Genomic DNA, 11,935 nt, shown 5'->3' with positions numbered 1-11,935 from the left:
TGGAGTATACAGATTTGTCTCTTTGAGCTCTTCTATGTAAAAACCCGATGGAGATTCTGGGCTTGAGTTATCCAGTGGCAGGATCTGCAGGACATTTCCTATATTGCTTACAAGATTGGACATTTCCCTGCCTTGATTCCTTTGAGAGAATGCTACCCTCTAACCTGTGAATGGGGTAAATGGCCAATGCCAAGGGGGTGGGTTGAAGGGTGACAGAAGAGAGAAGCACCAGCTCAGTGATGTTTGTCATTTTTATTTGCAATACTTTAGGTCCAAGTTTCAAACTGCATTATTTTTACACTCAAGACACAGTCATGCACAATCCATATTTCAATTTTCTATTGCTTCAACCACAATTTAAAGTAACAATATCATAAACAAAAGTCCTTAAAAAGAGCAGATGCTGAGGTCAGAAGGATGGAACCATACCATCAGCAGGTTTACAAAAGAAATAATTTACTTAAAAAATCAAACAGAAAGACCATAAATACCTTTAATTCAGTTACAGAAGAATTTCACCACACATGGGTTTACAGATAACACATTTTAACAAAAGTAAAGCACAGCCAAATGAGATACAACTCTGATAATGAAAACACAGATCCTCCTTAACTTGTTTTGTCTGGATATTATGAGTATAATCCCAGTACACATCACTAACTACCCTGTGATCTGTCTCTTCCTTGCTGATGTACTGAGACTTAAAACTCAACCCACTAGTGGTTACAGAATTCTGTGAAAGGTCTTATTATCACTAATGAATATAGTATATGCGGGTCCATAAAGCACACCACACACAAGCACACACACTGAACTTGAATTTCACACTTAGGGCTAGTTGGCACTGCTGTAGGCAGGGCAATGGGACTGTCCACTAACTACAAGTTGATCCTCTTTCTAGTATCATACTCATCCAACTGGCCAATCCCTGTGGGAGCTGTCATCAGAAAAGCTGTCTTTGGTTCCCAAGTGGATTTGTCAACACTCCTTAGTGCTAATAGCATGTAATCACTTTTTCCTTTATCTCTCTGCAACATGCAAATGTTTAGGCCCACTCAGTAGTCCCAGCCATGGCATGGGTTCTGCCATCTTGTGCCATTTTGGAAGTAAACTCTATAAAGCCCAACACTGCTTCACAGGAAAGGAGAGGCCGAAGTATAGGTCTATTCTAGCAAGTGTGACAGTGTATTTCTGTTCTAGTAGCAAATACTGGCCACAGCTTAATGAAAACCAGACTTTACATACAGAGTGTATGGAAAAGAAAAATTGGAACACTCAACAGAAAAGGAACACTAAATCAAAAACAAAACAACAGTGAAGGAATTGGAAGGCTGCCACAAGTTTTATCAACATTCCCTAGTATTTATTCACTTCATTTACTTGAGGTTTGATTTTTTTTTTTTGGCATCATCTTACATAGTTCTATTGTTTAACTGCAACATAAGAGACCCAGGCTTAAGCATATGATATCTGCCATCACTTTAGCAGGATGAATTAGCAAGGCAATCTATAGTACCACAGAATGTTAGAGCTCTGGAAAGCCTTGGAGAGCTAGTCCAATACCTTTATTTTATAAATGTGGAAACAGACACAACATGGTTAAGTGACTTGCTCAAGGGCACACAGTAAGTTAGGAGCAGAGCCTACATTAGAATCCAGGTATTCTTATTTCTGGGCTTCCCTGGTGGCTCAGTCGGTAAAGAATCTGCCTACAATGCAGGAGATCCGGGTTCAATCCCTGGATCGGGAAGATCTGCTGGAGAAGGAAATGGCAACCCACTCCAGTATCCTTGCCTGGGAAATCCCATGGACAGAGGAGCCTGGTGGGCTACAGCCCACGGGGTTGTTGGACATGACTTGGTGACTAAACCACCACCACCATTCTTACTTCTAGGTTAGCACTTCTTCCATTACATCTGATTGATTCTAATTGCTGTTGATTTCCTCATAGGTCCTAAATCAGATGCACATGGTACCTGCCTCACTACTGGTATTATGGGATAGCATTCATCTGACGGCAGCTTCCAAAGGAGACTCTGATGGCACTAAACAGCTTCTATAAGTTTATCTTGCAAGTGTGACTGTATCATATGGCAGTAAATGCTCCTCATTATTATCGTCTAGTTGAACACAAAAGTGTGCACGTGGAAGTTATAATCTCAGTTCCCACATTTGCAGATTCAGTTAGATATTGCTTGATATTAAACAGATATCCTCAATGAACGAGGAGTCGGGTTTATATTCACTTGGTCACTAAAGGAGCATGGGATCAGAAAAGGAATGGGAAAAAAAGCTTACTACCAGAAAGATCATATCAGAAACCAATTTCTGACGAAAAAGTCTTTCTTTGGAAAAATAGTTCCATTACTTCCAGGGTCCCCTTTAATTCCTTCCCAATCCACATGCAAATATATGTTCAGAATTGTGTGTTAAGTTCACTCAAAATCTCGGATCTGTTAGACTGTCAGTTTACAAATGCTGAATTTCAGTCCTCTTGCCCAGAGACTAGGAGTAGGCCATCAGTGGCCATGCCTTTGTTTAACCAAATATTAACTGCAAGTAGCTCAGAAAAGGACCATGAGATACAACTGGGGATGTCAGGGTTAAGACTCTCATAAGTAGATTACATGTTGAGAATGGCCCAAAGTGGGTTCTCTAGATAAAAGGTCTGCTCTTGGTGAAACTAACACCTGAGGCTCTACCGTATCATAAAGGTCCTCACCTGCAAAGTCTTTGGTGAGTTACAAGGAAATTCCTCTCTTTGGGTAGATGGTATCCCTGTTTCTCCTTTAAAATGACAGTAGTTACTGCATACAACCTATAATTAGGCAGATCAGAAGGCACCTAGAGGTCACCATCTCAGGCCAAAGCTCAAAGGAGTTGAGGTTGAATGCCAAGAGGCCAGGGCTGTCCTAAATATTTGTCTCAATGTTTTCACAGTCAGCTTTTAAGTGCAAGTCATAACTTCTATACTGAAATCAATGGGACTTGCCCACTGTTTATTAAAATAAAATCCTACCTGAATGATAGTATATCCTGTTGGAAAAGGAAATGGTGGGAGCTGGGGATTTTAACCTTCTGTTCTTCCAAAATTCAACCTAAAATCTGCTAAAATGATCCAGAAAGGCAGTACCTGAAACAGATGTTGTCAAAGAGGCTATCCAAAGTGACCCCTCCAATCTAAAGTAAGAAAAACAGAAACCTTGAGGCCATACCAAAGCAGAGGGGGCAGCCAGCCAGTTTGAAAGCAGAAGGATGTGTTTGGAGTTCTAACAGCAACATCTCCCTAGCTTTAACTTATAGATACTAGTCCCCGAAGAAAGCACGTGCCATACCGAGTGTGTGCCAACTGCAGCATCCAGGCAAATATAAAGCCTATGGAATAATTGTAATTAGCAAATACCTGTGCCCTGCATGCTCTGGGCTCTGGCCAGAAGGCATCTACTTCTGGCGTCTTTTCTATGTTTCTATAGTCCCCTTTCTGATGTTTATTTATTATAAAGCAATAGTATAACAATATCAAAGAAAATTTTAACAAGAAAAAAATTTGCATAATCCCACCATCCCAACACAACTGATTTCAATTGTCTGTGTTCCCAGTCTTTGTTCATATGCGCACTTATTTTTACATAGTTGTCATCCCTGTTTATGTTATTTAAAGGTGATTTTATAGATTCTCTCTGAGAACTGGCAGCCTCATTAGAAATAAACAACCCACTGAGCAAAGGAATAGAATTATTTACATGATCTTTGAGCTGAGAAATATCGTTTATAGACAAACATCTCAAACTATCAAACAGTTTTACAGACAAAAGGAAGCAATTTCGTATTTCTTTTTCTTTTAGCAATGGAATGTGCTTCACAAGGGAGGGAAAGATGTGGGGATCAGGTGGTTAAAACCAAACATTGGGGAGCAATTCACAAGCCTGAAAGAAATCTGAATAACACAATTAAAGAATAAATACTTGGGTTAAATCTTCTTACATGACTTGGCCATCCAGTAGCCAAAATGGAACACGGACACACAAATATTTACAATGACACAAAGACGAGATCAGCAAGAACGAAGTCATTACCCAACACGGTGACTGATTTGAGGGGATGTGTCATCCAAAAATCTTCATGGGATGATGACAACGTGCTGGATCCTTGCTACAACATTAACGGTCTTTTCTTTCTTAAATAAATAATCTCTGCTGTGCTTCTCACCCTTCCCTGACTTTCCCACTGCCCTATCCCTATCTCAGGACATTTTGGAATCAACATTCAATGATGCGCCCTCCTTATCTCAGGGCACGCTAGTGACTTTAAAGATCTGGATAGACTCACCAATGTCAAGATGAGCTACAAAAAAAAACAATCCAGGAAAAGGGAATAAACTATTAACCATCTGGAGTACAACTTGGTCAGGTATACCAAGTGTAAATCCTTCAGCATCATTTTGGCAGGAGAAACAGCTTCTCTCTAATACTTATTAGAAATATACATAGCTCTCCAACACGGGGAATGGTCTTTAGAAGCTGTTCTCATTTTAAAATTTACATAGATATAAGTCTGTAAGAGTAAAGCCTACTGGGATATATTATCATAAAATCTTGGTACAACAGGATGTGGTGAAGTAGTACAAGACTCCCTGTTGTTAACATGCTGAATTGAAAGCATAAAAGAGCAGCCATTTCTCTGCCTCCAGTAATCTGAAGGATCACTGCTCCAGGTGTCCTTCCACCAAAAAAATGCCTTCATGACATATAAGGGATGCTCACGGACAATTTGAGCTTCCCAACCAGGTTTGGGGCTCTCTCCAGTGGCAGGGCATAGGTACCAATGTACTGAATTCTATTTGCATCCCACCTATTGTTTCATTGAATTCCCTGGTATGATGAATGAAAAATTTAAAAATACTTAACTTTAAAAGAAATCAAAATTAAGGCCTCACTCTCTCTCACACATAAAACAGTGTGGCATTAACATTTTCAGGCCCAGCCACGTCTTTGTGAAGAATAACATAATATGGTTCAAATTAATATTACCATTTGATCTTTTCACATTTGTTGTTTTATGCCCTTGTGCACATTTTCTAGGGGCAGGGGTCAAGCCCCTCCCAAATTTCATAGTCAAAGGAAACAACAGGAAATCCACCAGGGGTGTTATCTTCTAAATATAAACATGTGCACTATATGGTTGGATAGCAGAAACTCTCTAAAGAAAGTGCTTTCATTTTAAGGAATGAACAGATGATTACATGGACAGATGTGCCTCAGCAGAGAAGGAGAGAAGCCCGTGGCAGTGATCTCTTTCCCTCTCTTGCTAAATGCAGATAGGTTCTATTCAGATTCTTGACATACTACAAATCAAGGAGCCCTCTACTGCACAAACTGCTAGCTTTTCAAAGGCTTAGAGAAAAAACTCTGCAGAATTTATAAAACTGATAACACTCAAAAGAGAAGCATATCCTTTCTATGCAGACACCCTCCAGATATTTTTTTACTCTCAGAAGATTCAGGAAGTGGTGACTGTTGAGTGTCTAATAAATTGATAAATGGTGAAATAATAGTCAAATTTTCATATCTTGCCCAAGCCACAAAAGGAACTCAGCTGGACTGATAGGTCTTGGGATACATGATTGCAAAGCCAAAGGCTTTTCACTGGAGAACATCAAGATCTTTAGATACGTGTTTTCGAAATTCAAAAGCCCAAAGGGCTAAGCATGGACACACCATATGCAGAAACAGAGATTAGTGATATATAGGGGAAATGACAACAAGTACTTAGAGCCAAGTGTTGACTGGGATGTAGTTTTCACTAACCTCCCATTTCTTGCAGAGTTGAATGCTTCATATTTCTGTTCTCCATATCTTAAAACTTTTTTAATGTTTGTTATAAATTGTGAAGATAAATAAGATTTTATCATCAGCAAATGTTGGGTAATGGGTCTATTTCCTCCTGATGTGCCCTTTTACAGTTGCATACGTTCCACAAGCACAAAACAGGATTAAATTAGGTATCTATATCTTTGTTTACTTACTGTCCAATGAAGATTTCAGTATTTCATGCTTATATTATCTTCCTTTTGGCTCTTAGAGAAAGCCCCATCTTTGTTTAAGTGTGGCCTCTCCAATCAGGATTTCCTAGGTTTAAGATCTAGACCTACCCAACTGGAGTGCCATAGTTTTGGTGTGTCTTTTGGCAGGTATCATGAAGATGAGCAAGCAGGTTTATACAAATGACAAATCAACTACCACTTAAGCATCATCATGAAAATGTGATAAGATTTCACCATCTGAACTTTATTTAGATAGTTTTTAAAAGCCCTTCCTGAACACACATATTCCTCTCTGCTTTTGGAAAATGTCATAAAAGAAACCTTTTCCAATACAAATGCAGAAAAACAGGTACACAAACCAAGCCACCACTATAGAAAAAGAATAAAATTTGCAACTCTATGAGGGCATGGACTTCCACATGTTCACACAGTACTTGCTCTGGGTTTTTTTTTTGTTTGTTTTGTTTCATTTTGTTTTTTTTTTTTGTTTGTTTGTTAGTTTGCTTGTTTGTTTTCTTTTTGTTTTTTACTTTCTTTTTTTAAAAAAAGTTTTGACATCTTTTTTCTGGACATCTAATGACAATGCAAGTGAAAAACATTACATTGGGTAAGGAGTTTTGAAGGAGGTTTGAATGCAAGAGGGACTACTCTCTAACTTAAAAACAAACACAACACTATGGAGAGGGAGTGTGCATCTTTGAGAAATCTTTTTTTCTTCAAAGTGAATGCACAAAATGAGGGGATTCACTACTGGCTCTTTCGCTTCACGGTGGAAGTGACCTTTTTATGGTCACTTCGACATTGCTGCCCTGTATGGGCCGCGATTCAGGCTTACAAATAAATTACATAATCTGAGGGAGTAGGAAAAAGGCTTATAAGAAGTTTCTATTCATCTCAAAGTTAAAGAAACCCCACCCCATTTGACTGTCTTTTCTTCCATCTTTCCTGCAGCGGAGTTTTATTTCAGTCTTACTCATGAGGGAGATGGTGTGGGGTAAGGCTGGCAGTCCTAGCGGCTGCTGTTCTTAATCGCTTCTTTTGCAGCAATAATCAGAGGAGTCAGGCTGGAGAGAGGCTTGGCTAATTTTAAAAATGGATGCTGCAAAAGGAAAAACAGAGGAATTACTGAAATTCTTTCCTCCAACAAGTATATTACTTTACACTTGCAAGGAGCCTTTTTTTCATTAAAATTTGTATTTTGTGGATCCAATTAAACATCATTTAAAAAAATATAGCGCCAGCTTTTGTTCTTCAGATGTTTTTGTCCTTCAGTGTCATGAAATCTTTGGGAAACTGACTGGCAGAGCTAGAAATTCAGAGTAGGTGTCTTGTAAAATCTCACTGTGTTTGGGAGTCTAACTTTCCGATTTCCTTAAATTGATGAATTTATCTGGAGCAGCCTTCAGTGCTTGAAAAACTGTGTTCCGTTGACCACTAGAGACCTTGACCCTGAAACCAATGGCCTCCTAAGCGCTAAACCCAATAGTGTGCTTCTGCCATTTCTTTCTTGGTTGCTCTGCAGTACTTCATACAAGTGAATGTCCCTTCCTTCTTTGAAATGTTCTCTTTCGGGGCCTGTAACATTTTATTGTCTCAGTTCTCTTCTATATGCATGCTCACTGACTGTTCCCTCCCTATCTTCTTCCTGGTTTCACGTCCTATTTCCACCTCCTATAACTTGACTGTCATCATCTTTTTTTTCTAACTTAATTCCTTGGAGAGTTAATTCCTATTCATGGTTCCAACCAAGCTCTCATCAGCCTTATGGAGATGACTCCCAAATATCTACTGTGTGACCTGATCTCTTTCCTGAATTTTGGTCCTATTTCTCTAATTGCCTATTGGTTATCTCCTTTTGAATGTCCTGCCACCTTGAACTCAACATTGAAAAATGTACATTCAATCAGGTTGACGTATGGCAGAAACCAACACAGTATTGTAAAGCAATTATCTTTCAATTAAAAATAAATGATTTTTTAAAAATATATAGTTTTTTATACTATGAAGTTTCTCAAACAGGGTACTGTTATGTGATGTAAGCTATAGGGGCTTTGGAGTCAGAATACCTAGGTTCAATCCACTCCTCTGCTTATCACAGTGGTTAAATGAGGTAAGCGACAGTTTCTTGTAAGCTATATCAAGGCCAATCAATGTTAGTCAGTGTATTATTATCCTCTATCACTTCTGCTTTTGCTGAATGCTACCATTGGTTTGATATTCTGAAGTCACTTTTGTATTCTTCTTATGTTTTACATGCAATCAGTTACCAAACGCTGTCTTTTCAATACCTTTTACAATGATCTCTTGCTTTGCCTAGGCCTAATCAACTTAATCCTGAATTATAAGAATAACCTCCCCCACCATCTTCCTGCCTCCATTTGTTTCTGTTGCTGATTCTTATTGCAGAACACCAGCTTCAGCTTCCTGAACAAAGCTTCTATCATGTGTGTCCCTCAGATGACTTCAGTGTTTCCCCATTACCTACATCCCCTATGATTTAGCCTGGGGTTCAAGGCTCTCTACAGTCCTGCCACCTGCAGCTGTCCTGACTTGAACTCTACTTCAGCCACACTACCTATTTTCTGTTTCTTTGAACCTCGCCTATATGCCTTTGATCAGGTGATAATCCTTCCATCTGAAATTCCTTCCCCTTTCCCCCTTAAACTATCTAAGGCTTATCTGTCTTTTAAGCCCCAGTCAAACTCTTTCCCTTTCACAGACATCTTCTGAATGCTATAGGCCACAGACACATATCTCTAATCAATTATGACATTCACTGTTTAAGTGACCACTTGGTTCCACTGAGTCTCTGAACAATCTTGTTTTTTTTTCATATTCCCAAGGAGACTGTGAACTTCTAAAGAGTAGGAATCATGCCTTTAAGAGATTTGTATCACCCAGTGCATTTAAACCTTGCAAATAGAAGTTGCTCCATAAAAATCCATTTATTTGTGTCTTTTCTCAAGTCTTCCAGTGGTGTGAATGTCATGTAAGTCTCTGTTTTCCAACCTCTAAAATGGACTAGAGCCAGAGAATGGAGTAATATGGACTTAAGGTAATATGCAGATCATAGCTTACATGTATAAAATCAAAAGATGCAACAAACACACTCTTCAATCTTCTCAAAATATCATTTTGCATCAGTAATCTGACTGGTTCAGATAAAAGTATTGTTGAGTAAGGAATTAACTAAATACTTGATTTAATTACATATATAACTGTATAGCTACCTTAAGTGAAACTGTATTTTCACTTATCTTTGAAAGAGACATGATAGGAATGTGTACAGGATGTGTATGTGGGGTGGTAAGAGGCGTGAAAAGACATGGAAATGATGTACTCAAAAGTTTCAATTTTTCATCTATAATTTGAGGCTGGAATAATGGGAGGACTAGTAAAGGGCTATTTCAGATAGGACATTTTCAGGCCTCATGACAGCCTCTGAAATGCTCACAGGTAGCAGAAAAGAGAAAGTGTAGCTTTCCCAGTTCCTCCAAATTGGTTTATCCCAGGTATGACTTAGGTTGGCGTAAGGTATTTTCGCCTGACTGTGGCTCTGTCTCTGGAAGGAGTTCAGAAGCAATAGGAACTTTTTTTGTTGTTTGGCCGAGAACAGACTGAGTCCATCGTTAATCACACTCTTCATGACCAAATATTATGCCTTTTGTTTAACTGGATTATGTGTTCAAAGTCAGGGAGGACAAGTAGTCACTTTTCTTGGCTTGGCTATTACAGATCTTTATTTTCTTCCCCGAGGGACCATCCCCAGCAGTGATCCTGGGCATGCATTGCTTTATCAATGTAAATGCTTTTTTCCCCTCTAAATTGGTTTGTGTGGAAGAAAGACAATCCAGGGCTCAAATTCAAGTTCTGGCATTCAATACTTGTGTGAGCTTTAATTTCTATATCCATAACAGGGATTAATAACACCCATCTTAGAGTGTTCTAAGAATTAATGAGATAAAATGTGTAAAAAATTTGGTATCAAGTAGGTACTAATTATCATCATATATACGAATCCCTGAGAGCCATGAAAAGGACAAATGGTTACAGAGGCACTCACCACTGGATGGTACTCACCCAGGCAAGCAGGTGCCTGCCATTTGGCATCACAAGCAAAGGGGCTTTGACCAGTAAAGCATTAGAGTAGCAAATGCCATGGAAATAATTGCATAGTTATGTAGAGAATTACCTCCGGCCAAGAGTACCTGCGTACAACATCCAGGGGCACAAGCAAAGTTTAGAACAAAACAGCAACACCAGAGGTTCACACTGTTTTTTCCCCTTGCAAAATAAGACTCCAGGAAGAACAAAAGAGAGTTCTAGTTTAAACTGCCAACTTCTCAGAAGAAAGGCCACATGCCAATCCATTACATATTAGATGCATGCCTATATTTCTGTGCCTGTGATCTCAAATCAAATGGTTAGCGCCTAACTCGAACTAGGCATCTCTCAACAGAGTTCTCTGACTGTCACACATCGAGGTGGAAAAGCTCAATATAATGACTCTCTGTTTATAACTGTCCTATTTAATTTTCACCTGCAAAAGCTCCTTGGCAGATCCTCGCCTATCCACATCCATCTCAAGACAGCGATTTAAAAAGTCGCGGAATACAGCAGACAGTCTCTCAGGATTCTGCAGCTCTGGAGTTCCGTTAGTGGCTATCAGATATAATGCCTGTAGGAAAAAATCAGAAAAATCTATTCAGCACATACATATTAGGATCTTGAGTTGACACAGAAGACACAAATCCAGTTTCTTCTGATTTTTACCTTGGGTCTTAAAAACTCTAGTTTAGAGAATGACGTTGGCATACACTGCAAAGTTTCTGTAACACTGAGAAATTATTACTCTTGGCAGTAACTGAGGAACAGTGAGGTGCCCTACCCTCAATAGTTTAGAAATAAGGTTATAAGGCTGTCCTCTGAGAGCTAAACCAGTAAAGTGAAAATGTTAGTCTCTCAGTCGTGTCTGACTCTTTTGCCACCCCGTGGACTGTAGCCCATCAGGCTCCTCTATCCATGGGATTCTCCAGGCAAGAATACTGGAGTGGGTTGCCATTTCCTTCTCCAGGGGATCTTCCTGACCCAGGGATCAAACCTGGGTCTCCTGCATTGCAGGTAGATTCTTTACCATCTGAGCCACCAGGGAAGCCAGTAAAATCCATATAAAATGAATGTGTCATTAACCACCTAGGAAATGAAACCAAGGAACTGCCTGGGAATCTGTGGCCACAGAGTTATAGAAACACACACACACATCTGAACACACTGATATAAGTATAACCTCTGGAAGGCACAGTTGCAAAGGTGATTGTAATTTACTAACTGTTTATCTTGATTGGAGAATATTTGTGAGTAGACCAGGGATGAACAGGGGCTTCCCAGGTGGCTCAGTGGGTAAAGAATCTACTTGCAATGCAGGAGACACAGGAGACTTGAGTTCTATCTCTGGGTCAGGAAGATCCCCTGGAGTAGATGTACCCCTATAGATTTTAATTAGGTTTCCCATGAAAGTCTAGCTATAATAGAAAATGTAAGAAAAGCTGACATTAGTAATCCTGTATCCTACTGTAAGTTGTGTGTGTGTGTGCTGGAGAGAGAGAGAGTCATTCAGTCATGTCTGACTCTTTGCGACACCATGGACTGTAGCCTGCCAGTCTCCTCTGTCCATGGAATTCTCCAGGCAAGAATACTGGAGTGGGTTGCCATTTCCTTCTCCAGGGGAATCTTCCCAACCTAGGGATCAAACCCACATCTCCAGCATTGCAGGCAGATTCTTTACTGCCTGAGCTACTAGGGAAGCCCACTGTAACATACTAAGTTGCTAATATATCTCTGAGATCTTAGTTGAGGTCACTGAGAGAGATCAACTCATGGTGTGCTGACAGA

At 39.6% G+C, this 11,935-nt stretch overlaps 1 protein-coding gene across 10 annotated transcripts in view; it reads right to left on the bottom strand.

The window, feature by feature from the left end:
* Positions 1-237: 237 nt before the first annotated feature.
* PAK3 (p21 (RAC1) activated kinase 3) overlaps positions 238-11,935 on the bottom strand; it is a 288,728-nt gene continuing 277,030 nt past the window's right edge. For 8 of the 10 annotated variants that reach the window (XM_070462202.1, XM_070462204.1, XM_070462200.1 and 5 more), the window contains 3 exons: positions 10,584-10,721; positions 10,124-10,251; positions 7,054-7,142 (listed from right to left, as the gene is read on the bottom strand). In XM_070462202.1, the coding sequence (XP_070318303.1) occupies positions 10,153-10,251; positions 10,584-10,721 (237 nt within the window). In that variant the 3' untranslated portion in view covers positions 7,054-7,142; positions 10,124-10,152. Of the gene's footprint in view, positions 7,143-10,123; positions 10,252-10,583; positions 10,722-11,935 lie in introns of all 10 variants that reach the window. The other 2 variants (XM_020903564.2, XM_070462208.1) reach the window with 1 other exon arrangement.

Source organism: Odocoileus virginianus, unplaced genomic scaffold (assembly GCF_023699985.2).
Source record: "Odocoileus virginianus isolate 20LAN1187 ecotype Illinois unplaced genomic scaffold, Ovbor_1.2 Unplaced_Scaffold_1, whole genome shotgun sequence".
NCBI classification, from domain to species: Eukaryota; Metazoa; Chordata; class Mammalia; order Artiodactyla; family Cervidae; genus Odocoileus; species Odocoileus virginianus.
This window is presented reverse-complemented; position numbering and strand designations above follow the sequence as displayed.